At 44.3% G+C, this 17,017-nt stretch overlaps 1 protein-coding gene across 1 annotated transcript in view; it reads left to right on the top strand.

The window, feature by feature from the left end:
* The window catches only part of Dcaf13 (DDB1 and CUL4 associated factor 13), a 29,848-nt gene extending 24,077 nt beyond the window's left edge, over positions 1 to 5,771 (top strand). Inside the window, exons 9-11 of the mRNA XM_006982824.4 lie at positions 2,287 to 2,422; positions 3,776 to 3,939; positions 5,588 to 5,771. Coding sequence (XP_006982886.1) covers positions 2,287 to 2,422; positions 3,776 to 3,939; positions 5,588 to 5,675 — 388 coding nt within the window. The 3' untranslated portion in view covers positions 5,676 to 5,771. The remainder of the gene's footprint in view (positions 1 to 2,286; positions 2,423 to 3,775; positions 3,940 to 5,587) is intronic.
* Positions 5,772 to 17,017: the final 11,246 nt, after the last annotated feature.

Genomic DNA, 17,017 nt, shown 5'->3' with positions numbered 1-17,017 from the left:
AAAGACTTTAAAGAGGTCGAAGTTCACTCTTTAGCTCTGAGGTTTAGTTTTGTCTTGTATTAAATTAAGAGTTTCTTGTGCCTGGCAGTGGTGGCACATCTTTAATCCCAGCACTTAGGAAGCAGAGGTAGGCAGATCTCTGAGTTCAAGGCCAGCCTGGTCTATGGAGTGAGTTCCAGGACAGGGAAGGCTATACAGAGATACCCTGTCTCAGAAAAAAAGGGAAGAAAAAAAAAATCTTGTATTCCAGGCTGGCCTTAAACTTGCAATGTAGCCAAAGATGATATTAAACTCCCCAGTCCTACCTCCCAAATCCTGGATTACAGGCATGTACCACCATGCCTGGTTTTATGCAGTGCTGGAAAGCAAATATGTGGCTTCATGTATGCCAGACAAGCTATCTCCCCAGCTCACTGAGTAATTCGGGATGGGGTATATAGATCATGCTGGCCCTTAAAGAGGAAATTTATTTTAATAGTTAAAAATATTTGTTTATTTGTTGTGTGTGTGTATATATATATATATATATATATATATATATATATATATATATATATATGCCTGTGCATCTGCCATGGTGTGCCTGTGGAGGTCATAGAACAGCTGTGGGACTCAGTTCAGTCTTTCCACATGTGGATTCCAGGGACTGAACTCAGTTGTCAGACTGTCAGCAAGCTCTTTTACCCACTGAAACATCTCGATGCTCTCATGTGAGTGAGATTCGATTCAGTCTTTACTAAGCAAACAAATTCAGTAGCATTCACAAGAGAAAATGGGTTTATTTAGACTATTTTAAGTTTTTAAAAATGCCTCCTAACACAACTTTTACTGAACTTAATAATACATCTAGCATATTATAAACAAGAGGTTGAAGCCACATAGTTGACCACTAAAGAGGATTGCGAGTTGCTTCAATGCCTAGCCATAGATTTGACTGATGGACCTGAGCCAGTTATTTGTGATTGTTACTGAAACTTAATTGAAATTCCAGACATAAACTCATGCCACCCCTGAAGAATTTTGTGTGTGTGGCAGGTGGCTTTTAAGAAAGTGGAAATCATAAGAGATCAACATGTTTTTTAAAAAGCTGGGCATTTTAGAAGAAGTCTCTCATCTAAGCTTCGGTTAATAACCATTGTCCTCTTTAAAAATAAATCTCTTGCAGTTTTAGTGTTTAGTATATATCTCAAAAGCAGTGAACAAGGCTAGTGTGTGAGTGCACTTTAGAGATAGTCTGTAAATGTGACTTGTGTCTGATTTGGTTGTCTGTGGTTTTTATTTTACTATGAATAATTTGTTGGACTTGCTTCCTTTTTATCATGCTGCATTTTGACTCATTTTTTCCATATTTGGAATTAAGAAGTCTCATCTTAATCTCTTTGACCTTTGACTTGCTTTGAAATGCCCTTCTTAACACTCCCCAATATAGTATCTCTGTGAATTCACTTAGCGTGTTTCACAGCATTTCCAAATAGGTATGAGTTGACGTCGCCATTTATTAGATGATTCTGACCTCAGCTTATCAGACACTCTCGCAGCCCTCCCTTGTTTTCACACATGGAAATAAACTCTCACTTCAATTAGGCATTTAAAACAGCGTGCCCAAGCAAAAGTCAGAGCTAGGTTCGGTGTGCTAGAGTGTGGTCTTTGGAGACCATTGCATTCATGTTATTTTCCAGTAAAATGTCATTGAGGGCATGGTGGCTGTTGGCCTAAGTTAAATTGGGGATGAGAAAGTATTTACTAAGAATAAGCCATTTCTAGCCAGGCATGGTGGCACACTCACTCCCTTAATCCCAAGCACTCAGGAGGCAGAGGCAGGCTGGTCTCTGACTTTGAGACCAAGCCTGGTTTACAGAGCTATACAGGGAAACCCTGTCTTGAAAACACATGTGGGAGGGGGTCAAAGTTATCCCTGAATTAAAATTAAATTTTGTTCATATCTTATGCTTTCAACAGTTTTATGAAGCTTTCTATGTCTGGTTTTTCTTAGTATTTATATTTATTTCTATTATTATTATATATATAATATATTATTATATATTATTATTATTCTATATAGTCTGTTAGTTCATCCATTTTTGTTTGTTTGTTTTAATTCCAAGTACTTAGAGTAGAACCTTATTAGTTAAGTTCAATGAAAATTCAATGAAATGCAATTGAATTTTCTTTGTATGCTTCCTCAGGACACAAAAATGGTTTTCTGTTCATTAGTAGGCAATGATTTAAAAAAAAAAAAATGTCTTGTAAAAATCCTGAAGATGTTCACCTAATTCCTTTCTACAGGGAAGTGTACCACACAAAACGAATGCAGCACGTCATATGTGTCAAGTGGACCTCCGACAGCAAGTACATCATGTGTGGATCAGATGAAATGAACATCCGCCTGTGGAAGGCCAACGCTTCGGAAAAGCTGGGTGTGGTAAGGCCCGTTTTCCTTTGATGGCCACAAGACCAGGGTTCAGTTTTAGTGGCTATCATTGTAAAAGCTTCTTGAGGTACTTATAATTAATCAGATGAACACCAGTGTGATGGGAAGTTAAGCAGCAAACAGACAAATTACTGATACTGTTTTCATGCGAGGCCGGGGCGATGGCTTGTTTGGAGGGCCTGAGTTTTATCCCCAGAGCACACTTTTGTCTTTTTTTAAAGCCAGACATAGCAACAGGCCAGTAAACTCAGTCCTGGAGGAGGCAAGAAGACCAGGGGGGCTCACTGTCTAGGCTGGCTGGCCAGCTAGTTGAATTGGCAAGTCCAGGTTCAGAGACAGACTTTGTCTCAACAAATAAGGCAGAGAGCAGTGGAGGAGGACCCCATGTGGACACCCGCCTTCACAGGCACCTGCTGGAGATGTGCACGTACACAAAGGCACTTTCAGAAGGTGGGGGTGTTGTTTTGTGGGGGTTTGTCTTTGTTTTTTGTGGGGTCTTTTTTTGTTTTGTTTTTTGTTTTTCCAAGACAGTCTTTCTCTGTGTAACCCTGGCTGTCCTGGAACTTGCTCTGTAGACCAGGCTGGCCTTGAACTCACAGAGATCCACCCGCCTCTGTCTCCTGAGTGCTAGGGTTAAAGGTGTGTCCCCGTCCCCCCACTGCTCAGTCCTCCCACTGCCCAGCGTTGGAAGTTTTATCAGTTCAGACTGGTCCTGCTTATGCGTTCCTGGCTCTTATTCGTCTTTGTTGGGGGAGAGAGAGAGAGAGAGAGAGAGAGAGAGAGAGAGAGAGAGAGAGAGATATGATAGAAAGAGAGATATGATAGAAAGACTAGAAATTTAGGATCTGGAGGATCACCTCTGCTCTTAGAACAGCAGTGACTGAGCACATCAAAGGCTGAAAGTCCTGAGAGACCATCTGATGTCAGAGGCCTGAAACCTAAATGTAAAGTGGCTGCCGTGAAATACAGCTACAGCTGGTCGTACGACAATGGTTGACTTGTGGTTTTATTGTTGTTATGACATTTCTTTTTTTTTTTTTTTTTTTGGTTTTTTTTTTTTGTTTTTTTTTTTTGAGACAGGGTTTCTCTGTGTAGCTTTGCGCCTTTCCTGGAGCTCACTTGGTAGCCCAGGCTGGCCTCGAACTCACAGAGATCCGCCTGGCTCTGCCTCCCGAGTGCTGGGATTAAAGGCGTGCGCCACCAACGCCCGGCATTGTTATGACATTTCTAACGTTCCACTTTCTGTGTGGAACGTGCAGCACGTTTATGTGAAAGGAGTGCTTCCTAGATTTTTATACTCAAAAAACTAAGGAATTCAAGATACCAAATGCACTTTGTTTTCAGCTTTCATCACGAGAAAAAGCAGCGAATGATTATAACCAGAAGTTAAAGGAAAAGTTCCAGTATCATCCGCAAGTAAAACGAATTGCTCGCCATCGCCATCTCCCGAAACCCATCTACAGCCAGATTCAGGAGCAGCGCGTCATGAAGGAGGCTCGTCGCCGCAAGTACGTGTAGAACATTTGACCCTCACCTCAGTGCTTCCAGTGCCTCCCTCTCTATCTTCACAGAACCAAATGGAAGCTTTCTTATAGAGTGGTCTGTGTACTAACGTATGGCACAGGCCTCTATCAGCTGCTCTCGCTCAGCTTTCCTCCTCTCTTACCAAAAGGGGGGACTATCATCTAAGAATATGAGAATCCCCATTGTTTACTTTTGAGAATATGTTTAAAGGGCAGATGAAAAAATAAGAAAACTCTTCTCAGTTGGGAATAGTGCAGTTGTTGAGTAAGAACCTGGGGCGTGAGACTCTGGCTCAGTTACCAGCGTGGATGAGAGGAAGGGAGGAGCAGAGGAAGAACTCACATTTTAAACTATCCAAGTGCTGTTGAAGTTGGTTTGTCGTGCTTGTGGCGGTGGGTGTTGTAATATGGGAACAACACAGAACATTAGCCGAGCTCCTGTTCGAGGATGGTGCGCAAATTCATGAAATGTCCAGCCAGACAAGTTCTCTCTTGCGTGTGTGGGGTCTGTGCGTGTGTGAGTGAATGTGCACATGTCTGTGAGTATGCGGCCAGAGGCCCGAGGCAGGTGTCCCACCATATCGCCATCATCTGACCGCCTTAGAACAGTGAGCTCCGGGGAGCCTCCTGTCTCTGCCTCTCCAGTACTAAAATTACAGACACAAGATGCTTTTAAAAATCAGTCCTAATGGAGCTGTCATTACAAAACTTTGTCTTTTTTTTGTAAATGAACTCAAATACCTATAATCCCAGTACTTGGGATCATGAGTTCAAAGCCTGGACTGCAAAGAATTTTAAAATTTTTTAAAAATTCATATTTAGCAATCACTTCTTTAAAACATTCTCATATGTTTTATCATAACATCCGAGATCTAATGTCTTGTTTCTTGAGGTAAGGAACTCACTGTGATTCCTAAAGTGTCTTCAGCTCCTGGGCTCAGGTGGTCCAAAGCAGAACTTCCCCAGCCACCCGTCCTGCTGTGGAATACACTCTTTGAGCCTGTAGATTAATGCAGTGTTGGAGTTCTTAGAGCCTTGGGGTTTGTTTTTTATTCAACTGTATAGGTTACTGTTATTCTGCTCTGTGGATACTTGTTGGGATTTAATCATATTTATGTCTCACTAACTGCTACATTTTTAAACTTCGTAAAGGATGCTGGGTTTTTTGTTTTTGTTTTTGTTTTGTTGTTTTGGAAACAGTCTCACAGTGTGGTGGCCTGGCTGTCCTGGAACTCACTCTGTAGACCAGGCTGGCCTTATACTCAGAGATCTGCCTGCCTCTGTCTCCTGAGTGCTGGGATTAAAATCATGTGTCACCACACCTGGTTTAAAAGCCTGTAGTACCATGTATTCCCAGGTGGTTTCCCATCCAAGTACTTGCTTAGCTTCCAAGATGAGACAAGATCGGGTGCATTCAAGGTGGTATGGCCTTAGACACTGGTCATTCATAAAATACAAAGCAACTGAATAACAAAAGTTGAATTGATCTTTTTACCTTATTCTCATTGAGAAATTCTTTTTTCCAGTCGATTTTCTAGTGAAAGAAAACACTTTATGATTTAATTTTTTTTCCGTTGGCTGAGATGATTTCTTATGTGCTTGCTCATATTTTATGTATTTTGTTTATTTCTAGGGAAATGAATCGTCGTAAACATAGCAAGCCTGGATCTGTGCCAGTTGTGTCAGAGAGGAAGAAACACGTAGTGGCAGTTGTGAAATAATGTTTTGTCTTCCTACCGAGCTTGATCTATAATTATTTGCTACTTCTGATTTGGAAACTCTGTAAATAAAAGTCCTGGCTCTGGTTTAGTAGTAAACACTGCAGTCGTGTGTTTTTCTCTCCCTTCCACTGCCTGATTCCGCTTCCTCTGCGTCCGCACTCATGTTTAGGCTGATGTAAGGACTGCTGTACCCCACAGTCATCTGTCAGTTCACTGTGTAGAAGCCACTGTGGTGTGTGCCCGGTGTCCTGTCAGAGCATCGGGAGCTCCAGTGATGAAGAGAAGTGACACCTGCTGAGTCACTGGCACTACCTCCTGCCACCACCTGGTTTCCATGGTGATCGTTCAGTGTCCCACACTTTACAGAGCCTGACTAGTCAGAGACGTGAGCAATTTCCTGTAATTGGAGCCTAGACTGATCCAGACATAGCATGTTTCTGACCACTTTGAAATGTCACTTTGGGGGTTCGCAGTCTCTTGCTTTTCACAAGTGAGGTTGTCAGGGTAGAACTCAAAGGAAGTGAGGATGGTGGTGATGAGAACCTGTAAGAGCCAGAAGAACGTAAGTAAGTAAGCACAGAGGAGCCCCCGGAAAGAAAAGGTGTGTATCAAATGCCTTGTTATTCAGTCTTGCCACCTGGCCACTGTGACCTTTTTGATGGAAACAAAGCAGGTTGCTCTTGAGCTTGTTTATAACTCCCTTTGTCTTACTGTGTCATGGGCAAGAAAGGCTAAGGTAACCAGATGTCTAGAGAGCAGTCCTGTCCTGGTCAGCTTGGGTCTTTCGAGTAGTGAATTCAAAATGAATTGCAGCCCAGGGAACACTGTTGATTCATTCACAGGAGACCTTAAGGGCACATATAAAGTACTAAGGTATTTGATGGCAGGGACTTTGAAGCATGATGAATCGGTGTCTGCTAGTATTTGGGTATTATGAGTGGATGGGTTATTTATTGAATGAATAATCTTGGATTTTATCAACCTGTGTTGATCCCTAGCAGGCAGGGGCTCACTGTGCACATGCTGTTGTACCCCCAACCCTGTGTGTGTGTGTGCGCACATGCATGCACTCCCACACGTGAGCCTTTTAAGTCAAGGGCAGGAACAGCTCTGCCTGATTTTCTTCATAGCACTTAATCCAGTGTCAGGAAATGAACTCGTTCTTTTGCTCCAAACCCTCAGTGTCATCTCTTGCATTCTGTTTGAATAGCATGCCTACCACCTACAGAGATTCTCAGGAAAAAGTTCTCTCTAAGACACAGGCTTTATTAATAATTGTAACATAGTAGCTGCTGCCCTGCTGTTTACTAAACAGTGTGTCTTGCATGCACTTAATCGAAATTAATTTTCCTTGAATTCTCATAAGAACTCCCAAAGGGAGGAGGCCTTACTACAATTTGTGATCTGTACTCAATCTACATAATCTGAAGGGGTCAGTCTCGAAGGGAATAGGTTATTGCAGAGCATTATGATGTCTCAGTAGGATAATACAGTAGCACAATGGGAAAGGCTGCCTGCTGGAGAAGGCTAGACCTCCAGAGAAGAGCAGTGTTTCTCGATGCCGGCCCATTCTGGCCTGTTGTCAGGAGGAGTAGAAGTGGAAGAGGGATGTTTTGGAAGTCAACTCAAGACCTCTCCATGTGCTATTGTTCATTAAGGAAAGGAAGACACGTTCTGTTCCAGGTCTATGTGTAAAGCTAGGGTGAATATTCTTGCTTCGAGAGAGAAGGGGGTTGGAGGGTAAGTGATTTGTTAGGTAGTAGAGAGGAATGGATCACAAAGCTCAACTTACACATCCAGGAGCCTAGAGCAGAGGGTGGACAGCACACGTGGTGTGGTCAAAAGTGTGTGTATACACATACTCATCCTTTGCAAAGGAGCAGAGAAGCCCAGCCGCGGAAAGAGGGAGGGAGCCATGCCTTTGGAGCGCTATCCCATAGTGCACACCGCTAGAGGAGAAAATCAGTTGCAGGGCCAGCTTTCAGAGTAAGCTGGAGACGTGGCGGCTCAGTTGGTAGAATTTGGCCTGCATATAGGAGGCCCTAAGTTGATCCCCACCACATAAACTAAGTGTGATGGTGCATGCCTGGAATTCCAGGTGGTACAGGATAATCAGAAACTTGATGGAAGATGGGTATGGTGGCACATACTTCACCTATCAGCTCGCTTGCTGGAGGGAAGCTGAGGTAAGAGAATCAGGTGATTAAGGACAATTAGTGAGTCTCTCACATACACACAGAGAGAGGGACTGGAATAAAACATCTATGACAACATAAAGATAAAACAATTTCTAGTTAATACACGGGGATCATTTTGTTTCCATGAGTATTTGCCACAAGGCAGTTGAAGTCTGGGGAGGAGTGGCAGAATCCTGGGGACAGGTTTTCCATACACTGGAGCAGATGTCCCCGACTGAGCTGAGTCCTGCACAGCCTGGGATCTCCATACACTGACTTCTGGCCTTTTGTAAGTTCAGCTCTCCATGTCTCAAGGCTCTCTAGCTGGCTCCCATTTCAGTGCTTACGGAAGGAACTGCTATTTGGAATTGGGTCCTTAAAGCAGAACAGCCTCAATAGCCAGCTAAGATGTCTGGTTTTGGCCACTGGCTTAGTGTGAACTAGAAGTGGGGACCTTGAGAAAAGCTGGCTATACCTGGGTAAACAAGCCCAGTACATTTTTTTTTTTTTTTTTTTTTTTTGGTTTTTCGAGACAGGGTTTCTCTTGTGTAGCTTTGCGCCTCTCCTGGAACTCACTTGGTAGACCAGGCTGGCCTCGAACTCACAGAGATCGGCCTGCCTCTGCCTCCCGAGTGCTGGGATTAAAGGCGTGCGCCACCACCGCCCGGCCAGTACATTTTTTTTTTTAACACTGAATGCAGTTTATTGAGGAGGGAGGAGGTCTTAAATACAGGCTTACAGCACAATGGGAGAACCCCGGAGGGCAGAAGTTCTGCTACCGATGTTTTACAATCTTGCATCTAAGCTGTTAACGCCCATTATTCAGGATACACAGACAAGGAACTTCCCTTAAGCATTCAGGAGGGTGGAACCTGGCAGGGAATTAGCATAGGGAGGATATCAAGGTCAAGGTCAGCAAGCAAGGCAACAGCTACCCAAAACGGGGGCCAGGGCCCTACAGGTCCCCCTTTTACTAAAAAATGAACTTCTGAGTTGGGTTGTGTGGGACGCCAGCAGGTCACCTTACCCGTCATGGAGACGCCTGCCCAGGCCACATAGGCACTCTGTCTTAGGTTGGTGAGCGCCCCCCAGGAATTACCTGTCTCTGAATACTCATTATCATACCGGCTCAATTATGTGTGAGCTGCAAAGTTAACTGCTGCCAAAGATCTCAAAGTGGCACTAGCCCAGTACATTTTAGCTAATCATCAGAATAATAGCAACATCATTATATCATGAAGGAAAATGTAAAGATATTTGGAATAACTTGTCCTCAGTGCCTCCTGTGATACTGACATGTCATTCCAAATATCTTGGGACAGGTCATTGCTCAGCTGATGAAAGGTCATAAGGAAAGGAGACCGAATGTCAACATTAGTTCATTTTGATTGCCTATTTTTCTAGCTCATTACCTGAGGTCTCTGGATGTGCACACTTAAATACTCTCCTGGGTGCATTCTGGTCTCTGTTCTTCCTAAGAGATGGGGAAGATATGAGAGTCTGGGATCAGGTAAGTTCCCAGATGCTCAGTGTCTTCCACTCGAGGAGTAGACCTCTATTTCCATCCTCTCTTCATTTTATGCCATCTGAGACCCTCCATCCTAAATCAGCTTCATCGTGGCAGTTGGCCATACACTGGTCATTTGAATAATAGGCTCTGTAATTGCCTCATCTAATGCTGAACCAAACAACCACACTGACATCCTCCCTTGTGCCATCTACCTTCCCACTAATGAGCCTTGCAATTCTGACCAAGTCTGTGAAGCCATTGAATGCTGACCTCACTAGTTTTCTCAACCACCAAAGCCCATTTTACCAGACGCAAACTGAGTCTGACATTCTATACAGCCAATAAGGACACAAATTTTGCAGACTTCATAATTATCTGATGGAGAATTTTATCTTTGCCTTTGCAGGGATAAAATGGAAGTGCTGGAGAAATGAAAATGTTAGGTAATATGAAAATTCCTTTAAGTAATTAGAAATGCCAGGGAGTAACACTGAGTTTGGCATAATGGTAACGATGTTCCTCTAAAATTATTGTTCTTAAATTTTATAATCTTACTTTAAAAATGTATTTGGATTTAAAAGTATTATCAAAGTATGTGCAGAAGCCCAGATATAAAATTTTCAAGCTCAGATATAACTTAAGTCAGAACAAATATCTGTGAGTCTAGTCTCAATTCTGTAAAGAAACAGGCCAGAAGACTGATTTGTAAGAAGCAATCTTAATAATTAGTTTTCTTTCCAAGTGAAATGTAAAGCTTTGATTAGCATTATGCAACCTGGTTTATAATGAATGAATTCAGTTTCATTTATAGCAAATCTTCTAGTCAGCCATCTGTGTCTTTCAAATTGCTATCACTCATAAAAATAAGCATCAAGAATTTCCTACAGGAAATTATATCTTTGATAATTTTTACTTAAGTTTTGATTAGTTAGAGTAAATAAAACAGAAGAAACTAATTGTTCCAAATGTGTTTGTACTCCATAATAACCAAGTTGCCTGTAGTACCTCCTCTGAGACTGACATGTCATATGACATGTGGGTGTGTCAATGTGGTTATTCCTACATCTTTACATGGTTAAAAAATGAAATTCTCCCAGAAGTAGAAATCTTGATGAAGATGCTTGCTTCAGGATATAAGAAACAAATCAAGGATGTCTAGAGAAGTGTATGATTTGACCAATGATGATACTTCTTTTTTAAATTAAAAATCATTTCCCTCCTTTCCTTTCCTCCCTCCCTCCAACTCTTCACATGGCCCTCCCCCACCTTGCTCTCCTTCAAATTCATGGCCTCTTTTTTTAAATTGTTGTTACACACACACACACACACACACACATACACACACACACATTTTATATATGTATATATATATATAAACACTCTGCCCAGTATGTATAATGTAGTTGTATGTATATTTTCAGGCCTGAACATAATAACTTATTGGTGTGCTCTGCCATGGGAAAGACTATTTCTCCCTCTTAGATGCCCCTATAGTTTTTGCCTGAAGCTGAAGCACTTGATTCCCCCCTCCCTCCCCCGTTTCCAAATTTGGATGTCCATTGGTTTTGCTCAGGTGTTGTTTAGGCAGCCATGCTGATGAAACTTCATGGGTGTGTCTACATTTCTAGGAGACTCAATCTCATAGCAAGCTTCCTATTCTTCTAGCTCTTCCAATCACTCCACTACCCCTCTTCCTCAGTGACCCCTGAGCTTCAGTGCAGGAGGTGTTATATAGACGTCACTGGGCCTGGGAAGCAGCACACAGCCACTTGTTCCAAAGGAGGTAGTTCTTGAGCAGACCTTTGCTGTTGCCCTTACAAACAGTTCTGAAAACTTCCATTGAAATTCTGTCTTCATTACAATAATACTTTGATAAACTGTCACAGCAATATACAGTAAACATTTGTATTTGTCTTGATGACCCAGAATCTATTCTGATGGAATCCATGCTGTGTGATTCTTAGAAATGATGGAGCTTAAAGACTTCCTCTGGACAAAAGCAGTTGGATGTTCCTGCTGAAGAATTTGAATTTGAGTTTAGGAAAGCTTTTGTATAGGGCCAGTTTTCAAACACTTCACGGAAGAGCATCTAGCCAGAGCTGAGTGTGGGCAGTCATGGAGACCTTCCAGCCACCATGGCTGCAAGGAGACTTTGGCCTGATTCCTAGTCCCTTATCTTCCCTATGCATCTCCTATGCAGTTACCAGTCTTGGAATTCAGTCCCAGTCAGTCTGTTGTGAATTATTGTATACCTTTCCAACAAATCCCTTTCTTCTGAAGCTAGAAAACGTTTCTGTGGTATAACCAAGCATATAGCCTTATAGTTTATTAGTTACATCAGAAAGGATTCTAATTATGAGCATTTTTTGTTCTGTTTGTTTTTTTTCAGTACCAGAGATCCAGTCCAGGGCCTCTTACATGCTCACAGGTGTAGGCAGGTTTTTCTGTCCTGCCAGTCAGCTCCCAAATCACAACATAGAGACTTCCTATTAATTATAAAAGCTCAGCTGATAGCTTAGGCTTGTTACTAACTAGCTCTTACAACTTAAATTAACTCATTTTTATCAATCTACTTTTTGTCTTGTGGTTTTATTATCTTTACTCTATACTGTCCATGCAGCTTCCTCTCCATCTGGCTAGTGACTCCAGTCAGAATGACACCTCTTCATAGTGTGCAGAAAGACTATTCAACAACAGAAAACACTAACTAACTAAATAATAAAAATAAGATTAAAACATAAAAACAAGAATATTAATTAAAAGCAACACTTCCCTCCTCTGTATTCAGAAGCTTTTTTGTCCCGCTTGGTTCCACAGCCACTTTTAAAATAACCACTCAGAGACTTATATTGATTATAAATCTTTGGGCGATGGCTCAGGCTTATTACTAGCCAGCTCTTATATTTAAGTCAAGCCATTTCTACTAATCTATGTACCATCATGTGGTCCATGGCTTCCTGGTCCTTTCACATCTTGCTTCTTGGGCTGCTGAGCAGTGTCTGCTCTGACTCTGCCCTTCATCTCCATCTTCAGTTTGAATGCCCCACCTAACCTTATTCTGCCTCGCCACTGGCCAAACAGCTTTAATTATCAACCAATGAGAGCAACACATATTCACAGTGTACAGAAAGACATCCCACAGCAGTCCTCCAACTTTCCTACTTCTCATTCCCCTCATCTTACTGGCATTGGGAGCTGCAGTGTGTCATACATCCTTTGCCAGCTTTGCTTGCAAATGTTCATTGTCGTGTGTTGTTGGTCTGGTTCACGGCCTCTGGCTTCCGCTATACCATCAGTGCTGGACCCTGACTGAAACTCCTCTTGGATATCCTGCAGTTGCTCACAGTCATCGAGATCCTGTGGCTATGGTTCAACAGGACCAGTGCCCTCATGTGTGTCATAGATGGGGTAGATGTTGGGGTAAGCCAATTCAAAGTCCTAGATGTGTGCCTGGTTGGTAGCTGAGTTGGTCCGACCTGGCTGCTGGGAGAACCCCCCTCAGAGGAGGGGCAGAGCCATTTTTCCCACACCCATGGTAAGGGGTGGAGTCAGCTCTCCCACATGTATGAGGGCTCTCCTATTGGGGTGGGGCCAGATCTCCCTTTCTGGGGTCATCAAGGTTGCTATCTCAGGGCCTACAAGGGGCAGGGGTCAGCTCTCTGATGTGGGGGGGGGGCAGTTTTCCCCAGACCAGTGAGGGGTAGGGTCCGCTCTGCACGGCCTTCCCACCTCAACACGTGGTCTAGCACATAATTCAACACACGTTTTGCATGGACCCCTGTGACAACACAGGCAACGGACATCGACATAGACCCCAGCTTCAGGAGGACCACAGACCCAGACATGGCCAGCAGCAGTAGCTTGTGCCCGGATGTCACCATGACCCTGTGCAGGCCTCTCAGATCAGCATGGGTCCAGCAACAATGTGGTCCCCTTGGCCTCAGATGGTAGCTCAGACCATTTGTATAGCCTGCAATGGAAACAGGAGCCACAGACCTCAGTACAGACCCTGGCTTCGGAAGGGCCACGGACCCAGATGTGGCCCCCAGCCACAGTTCCGCCATATGTCAACATGGCCCCGGGTGGCAGTGTAGGCCACACCGATCTGTATGGCACTGGTGACAACATGACCCTCAGGAACCAACATGGCCTCAGGTGTCGGCCCAGACCCCGGGCATCTGCACTGTCTTTGGTGGTAACCGGAATCGTGAACACAGGCCTTGGGTACACTGGGGCCATGGACCCACACATGGTCCTCCACAGCAGCCCGGGGCTGGACAACACCAGTGGCAGTGCAGGCCACTCAGATTGGCATCACTCTGGCTGCAGGGTGGTCCTCAAATACCAACACCGTCCCACATGGGGGTCCAGACCCCGGGGCACCCACACGACCCTCGATGCTGATAGGCGCCATGGATATTAACACAGACCTTGGCTGCGGCAGGGCCACAGACCATACGTGGCCTTCTGTTGCTGCTCAGCCAGGACATCTCCATGGCTCTAGGTGACGGCTCAGGCCACTCAGACCAGGTTCCCGTGATGGCATGGCCCTTGGGCAACAATGTGGTCACACGTGGCAGCCCAGACCCGGGCATCCCCACAGCCCTCGGTGGCAACAGCAGTCACGGACATCCGTGTGGATGCACAGGCTGCAGGCGGCAGGGCCACAGACTCAGACACCCAGGACCAGACATCACCATGGCCCAGGGTGGCAAGCAGGCCTCCCACATCCGCCCCGTCCTTCACTGCCTTCTCCTCCCCAGATCTGCCTCTCTCTCTCCCACACCCCGTCACATACTTGTTCACCATAACGGTGCCCGACCCCCTGGCACCGCAAGGCGGCCTCCGCGCCTCTTTTCCCCACCCAGGGCAAACGGCCCTGGGCTGGCATATGTGTGTCTGTCTCTGCCTGTTAGGTCCTAGTGGTGCCAAGCCCAACGTCTATCTTTCGCTGCTTCCTAACTACAGATACAACACAACCAATGCTTCCCTCTCCTGCCAGCGCGATGGGCTTTAAACTAAACTAAACTAAATCTCTTCTTTAAGTTGCTTGTGTCAGGGATTTTGATGCAGCAAGCAGGAAAGTAATTAATATACTATGTGACTCTATACAGAAGGGGAAGCCCTGTGTAATTTAGTATCTAGATATCTTAGGTAGCAACTGCCTGGCTCTGGTTTGGGTGGAATTTTTTTCTCCTGTTAGGGCCGTGCACGTCCTTTATCTTTGTCACTTCGCCTGCTCTTCCCAAGACCTCTTTTCCTCGGGTCCTAAGCCCGCTGTACCTTACATTCCTTTATTGACAGACTACTACTTAGCCTCAGTTGACTAAGGATGAAGGTGTGTAGGGAGAACGAGAACAAAGGGAGGGACTCATTGGACAAGTGGGAAGCCAAGAAGGGAGAGAAGGAAACCCTACCACATTTCTGTTTTACTTTTTAATTTTCACAGTGTTGGGTCTGGAACCCAGGGCCACAGACACCTTAAAAACACACGGGACTCTACTCCTCCCAACCATTTCTGTTTAGTAAACTGCACTCTCTTCTGTCCTGGAGCTTGCTGTGTAGACCAGGCTGGCCTCGAACTCACAGAGCTCCACCTGCCTCCCGAGTGCTGGGATTAAAGACGAGCGCTACCAAACAGACTGCAAGGAACTTTGCCCTTCAATGGCTGGTTTCTCAGTACATACGCCACGTCTGCTGTATTGTAGGTGCTTGGGTGAGTTTGTTGAAGAATTATGATGTGTCTGTTCAAGATGATTTGTATATATTTCTATTCTAGCAGCACTAAAGTTTAAAGTAAGTTCTTATAAGCCACTCTGGGAATTTATCCATTGTTTATAATTTGATTTTCCATTAGAAAAAGATTCAAGAATGGGAACGGTAATCTTACAAATAATCTCTCCCTTATCGTGGGTGTGTGTGTGTGTGTGTGTGTGTGTGTGTGTGTGTGTGTATGTGAGTGAGTGTGTATGCATTTGTGTACCCATGCTTGTGGAGGCTAGAAGTTCACATTTTCCTCACTCACTGTCCACATTATTTTTTAATTAATTAGTTTAATTGTGTGTGTTATTGTGTGTGCTTGTGCAGGTATAGCGCACACATGGAGGTCGGGAAACAATTTGGGGGACAGGAGTTGATTCTCTCCTTCCGTTTGTTTTGAGGCAAGTTTTCCTTGGTTTCTGCTGCTGCTCTATGTGCTGAAGGCAGGCTTTCCCTTGAGCTCCCGGATGATTCTCTGGACCCCACCTCCCATCTCACTGGAGTGCTGGGGTTTCAGGCTCTGGGGTCAAGCTGAGGCTGTCAACCTTGGGTGGCAAGTACTTTTACCACTGGCCATCTTCATGGCCTGCTTTAGTTTTTTAAGACAGGGTCTCAGGTAAGCCCCGGAGACAACCCTCCCATCCCCACCCCCATCCCTAGCTCTACAACACTGGGATTATAGGTGTGTATGGTGACACCTGAATTGTTTTTTGTTTTGTTTTGTTTTTTGAGACAGGGTTTCTCTGTGTAGCTTTGGAGCCTTTCCTGGAACTCGCTCTGTGGACCAGGCTGGACTTGAACTCACAGAGATCTGCCTGGCTCTACCTCCCAAGTGCTGGGATTAAAGGTGTGTGCCATCACCGCCTGGCTGACATCTGGCTTTTTACATGGATCCTGAGACCCAAATTTGGGTCCTCAATGCTTGCACAAGCACTTTAACGACCAAGTCCCTAGTTCCACAAATGACCTTTTGTCAGACAGTTTCAGGGGTGCCGTGGACTGCTTGCAAAATGTCTCAAGTAGAAGAGATTTCATCTCAAACTTGAGCTATTAAAGAAGGCTCTAACTTAATATTTCTTTTTCTTTCTTTCTTTCTTTCTTTCTTTCTTTCTTTCTTTCTTTCTTTCTTTCTTTCTTTCTTTCTTTCCTTCCTTCTTTCTTTCTTTCTTTTTCTTTTTTTTTTTTGGTTTTTCGAGACAGGGTTTCTCTGTGTAGCTTTGCACCTTTCCTGGAACTCACTCTGGAGCCCAGGCTGGCCTTGAACTCACAGAGATCCGCCTGCCTCTGCCTTCCGAGTACTGGGATTAAAGGCGTGCGCCACCACTGCCCGGCTTAATATGTCTTTAATAGATACCTTTAACAGTTACTCTTCTCTGTTCTAATACACAGGCACCCTTTATTATCCACAAGGGATTAGTTCCCACTCCATGGATGCTCATGTCCTCTGTAACAAATGGCATAGGATTTGCGTTTGACCTACATCTATCCTCTCATATGCTGTAATCCATCGATAGAATTACTCACAATGCTTACCTCAATGCAAGCACTGTGTGGATATTTACTGTGTTGTATTGTTTAGGGAATGACATTTTTAAAAAGTCATACACATTCTGTAGAGATACCTTTAAAAAATATTTTCAGTCCACAGTTGGTGGAACCCACAGATGGGAAGGCCATGGATATGGGGGACCAACTCTATTTCCTCAAATTCTGTTCTGAGCAGTAAGTCCCAGACAGACATGGTGAAATTTAGTAAAATGGTCCAGAACTATTTTTGAAAGTACCAAAGGTGCTCCAGAGAGCTCCTCTTCTTGAAGACTCTGCTCACGCGCATGGTGCTTCCTTTGGATGTGACCCTAGCATTCCGACCTTCCCCTCCAGCCGCCATTCCTTCA

The sequence above is a fragment of the Peromyscus maniculatus genome, chromosome 20 (genome assembly GCF_049852395.1).
Source record: "Peromyscus maniculatus bairdii isolate BWxNUB_F1_BW_parent chromosome 20, HU_Pman_BW_mat_3.1, whole genome shotgun sequence".
Lineage (NCBI taxonomy): Eukaryota > Metazoa > Chordata > Mammalia > Rodentia > Cricetidae > Peromyscus > Peromyscus maniculatus.
Note: the sequence above shows the minus strand (reverse complement) of the source record. Positions and strands in the feature narration are given on the sequence as shown.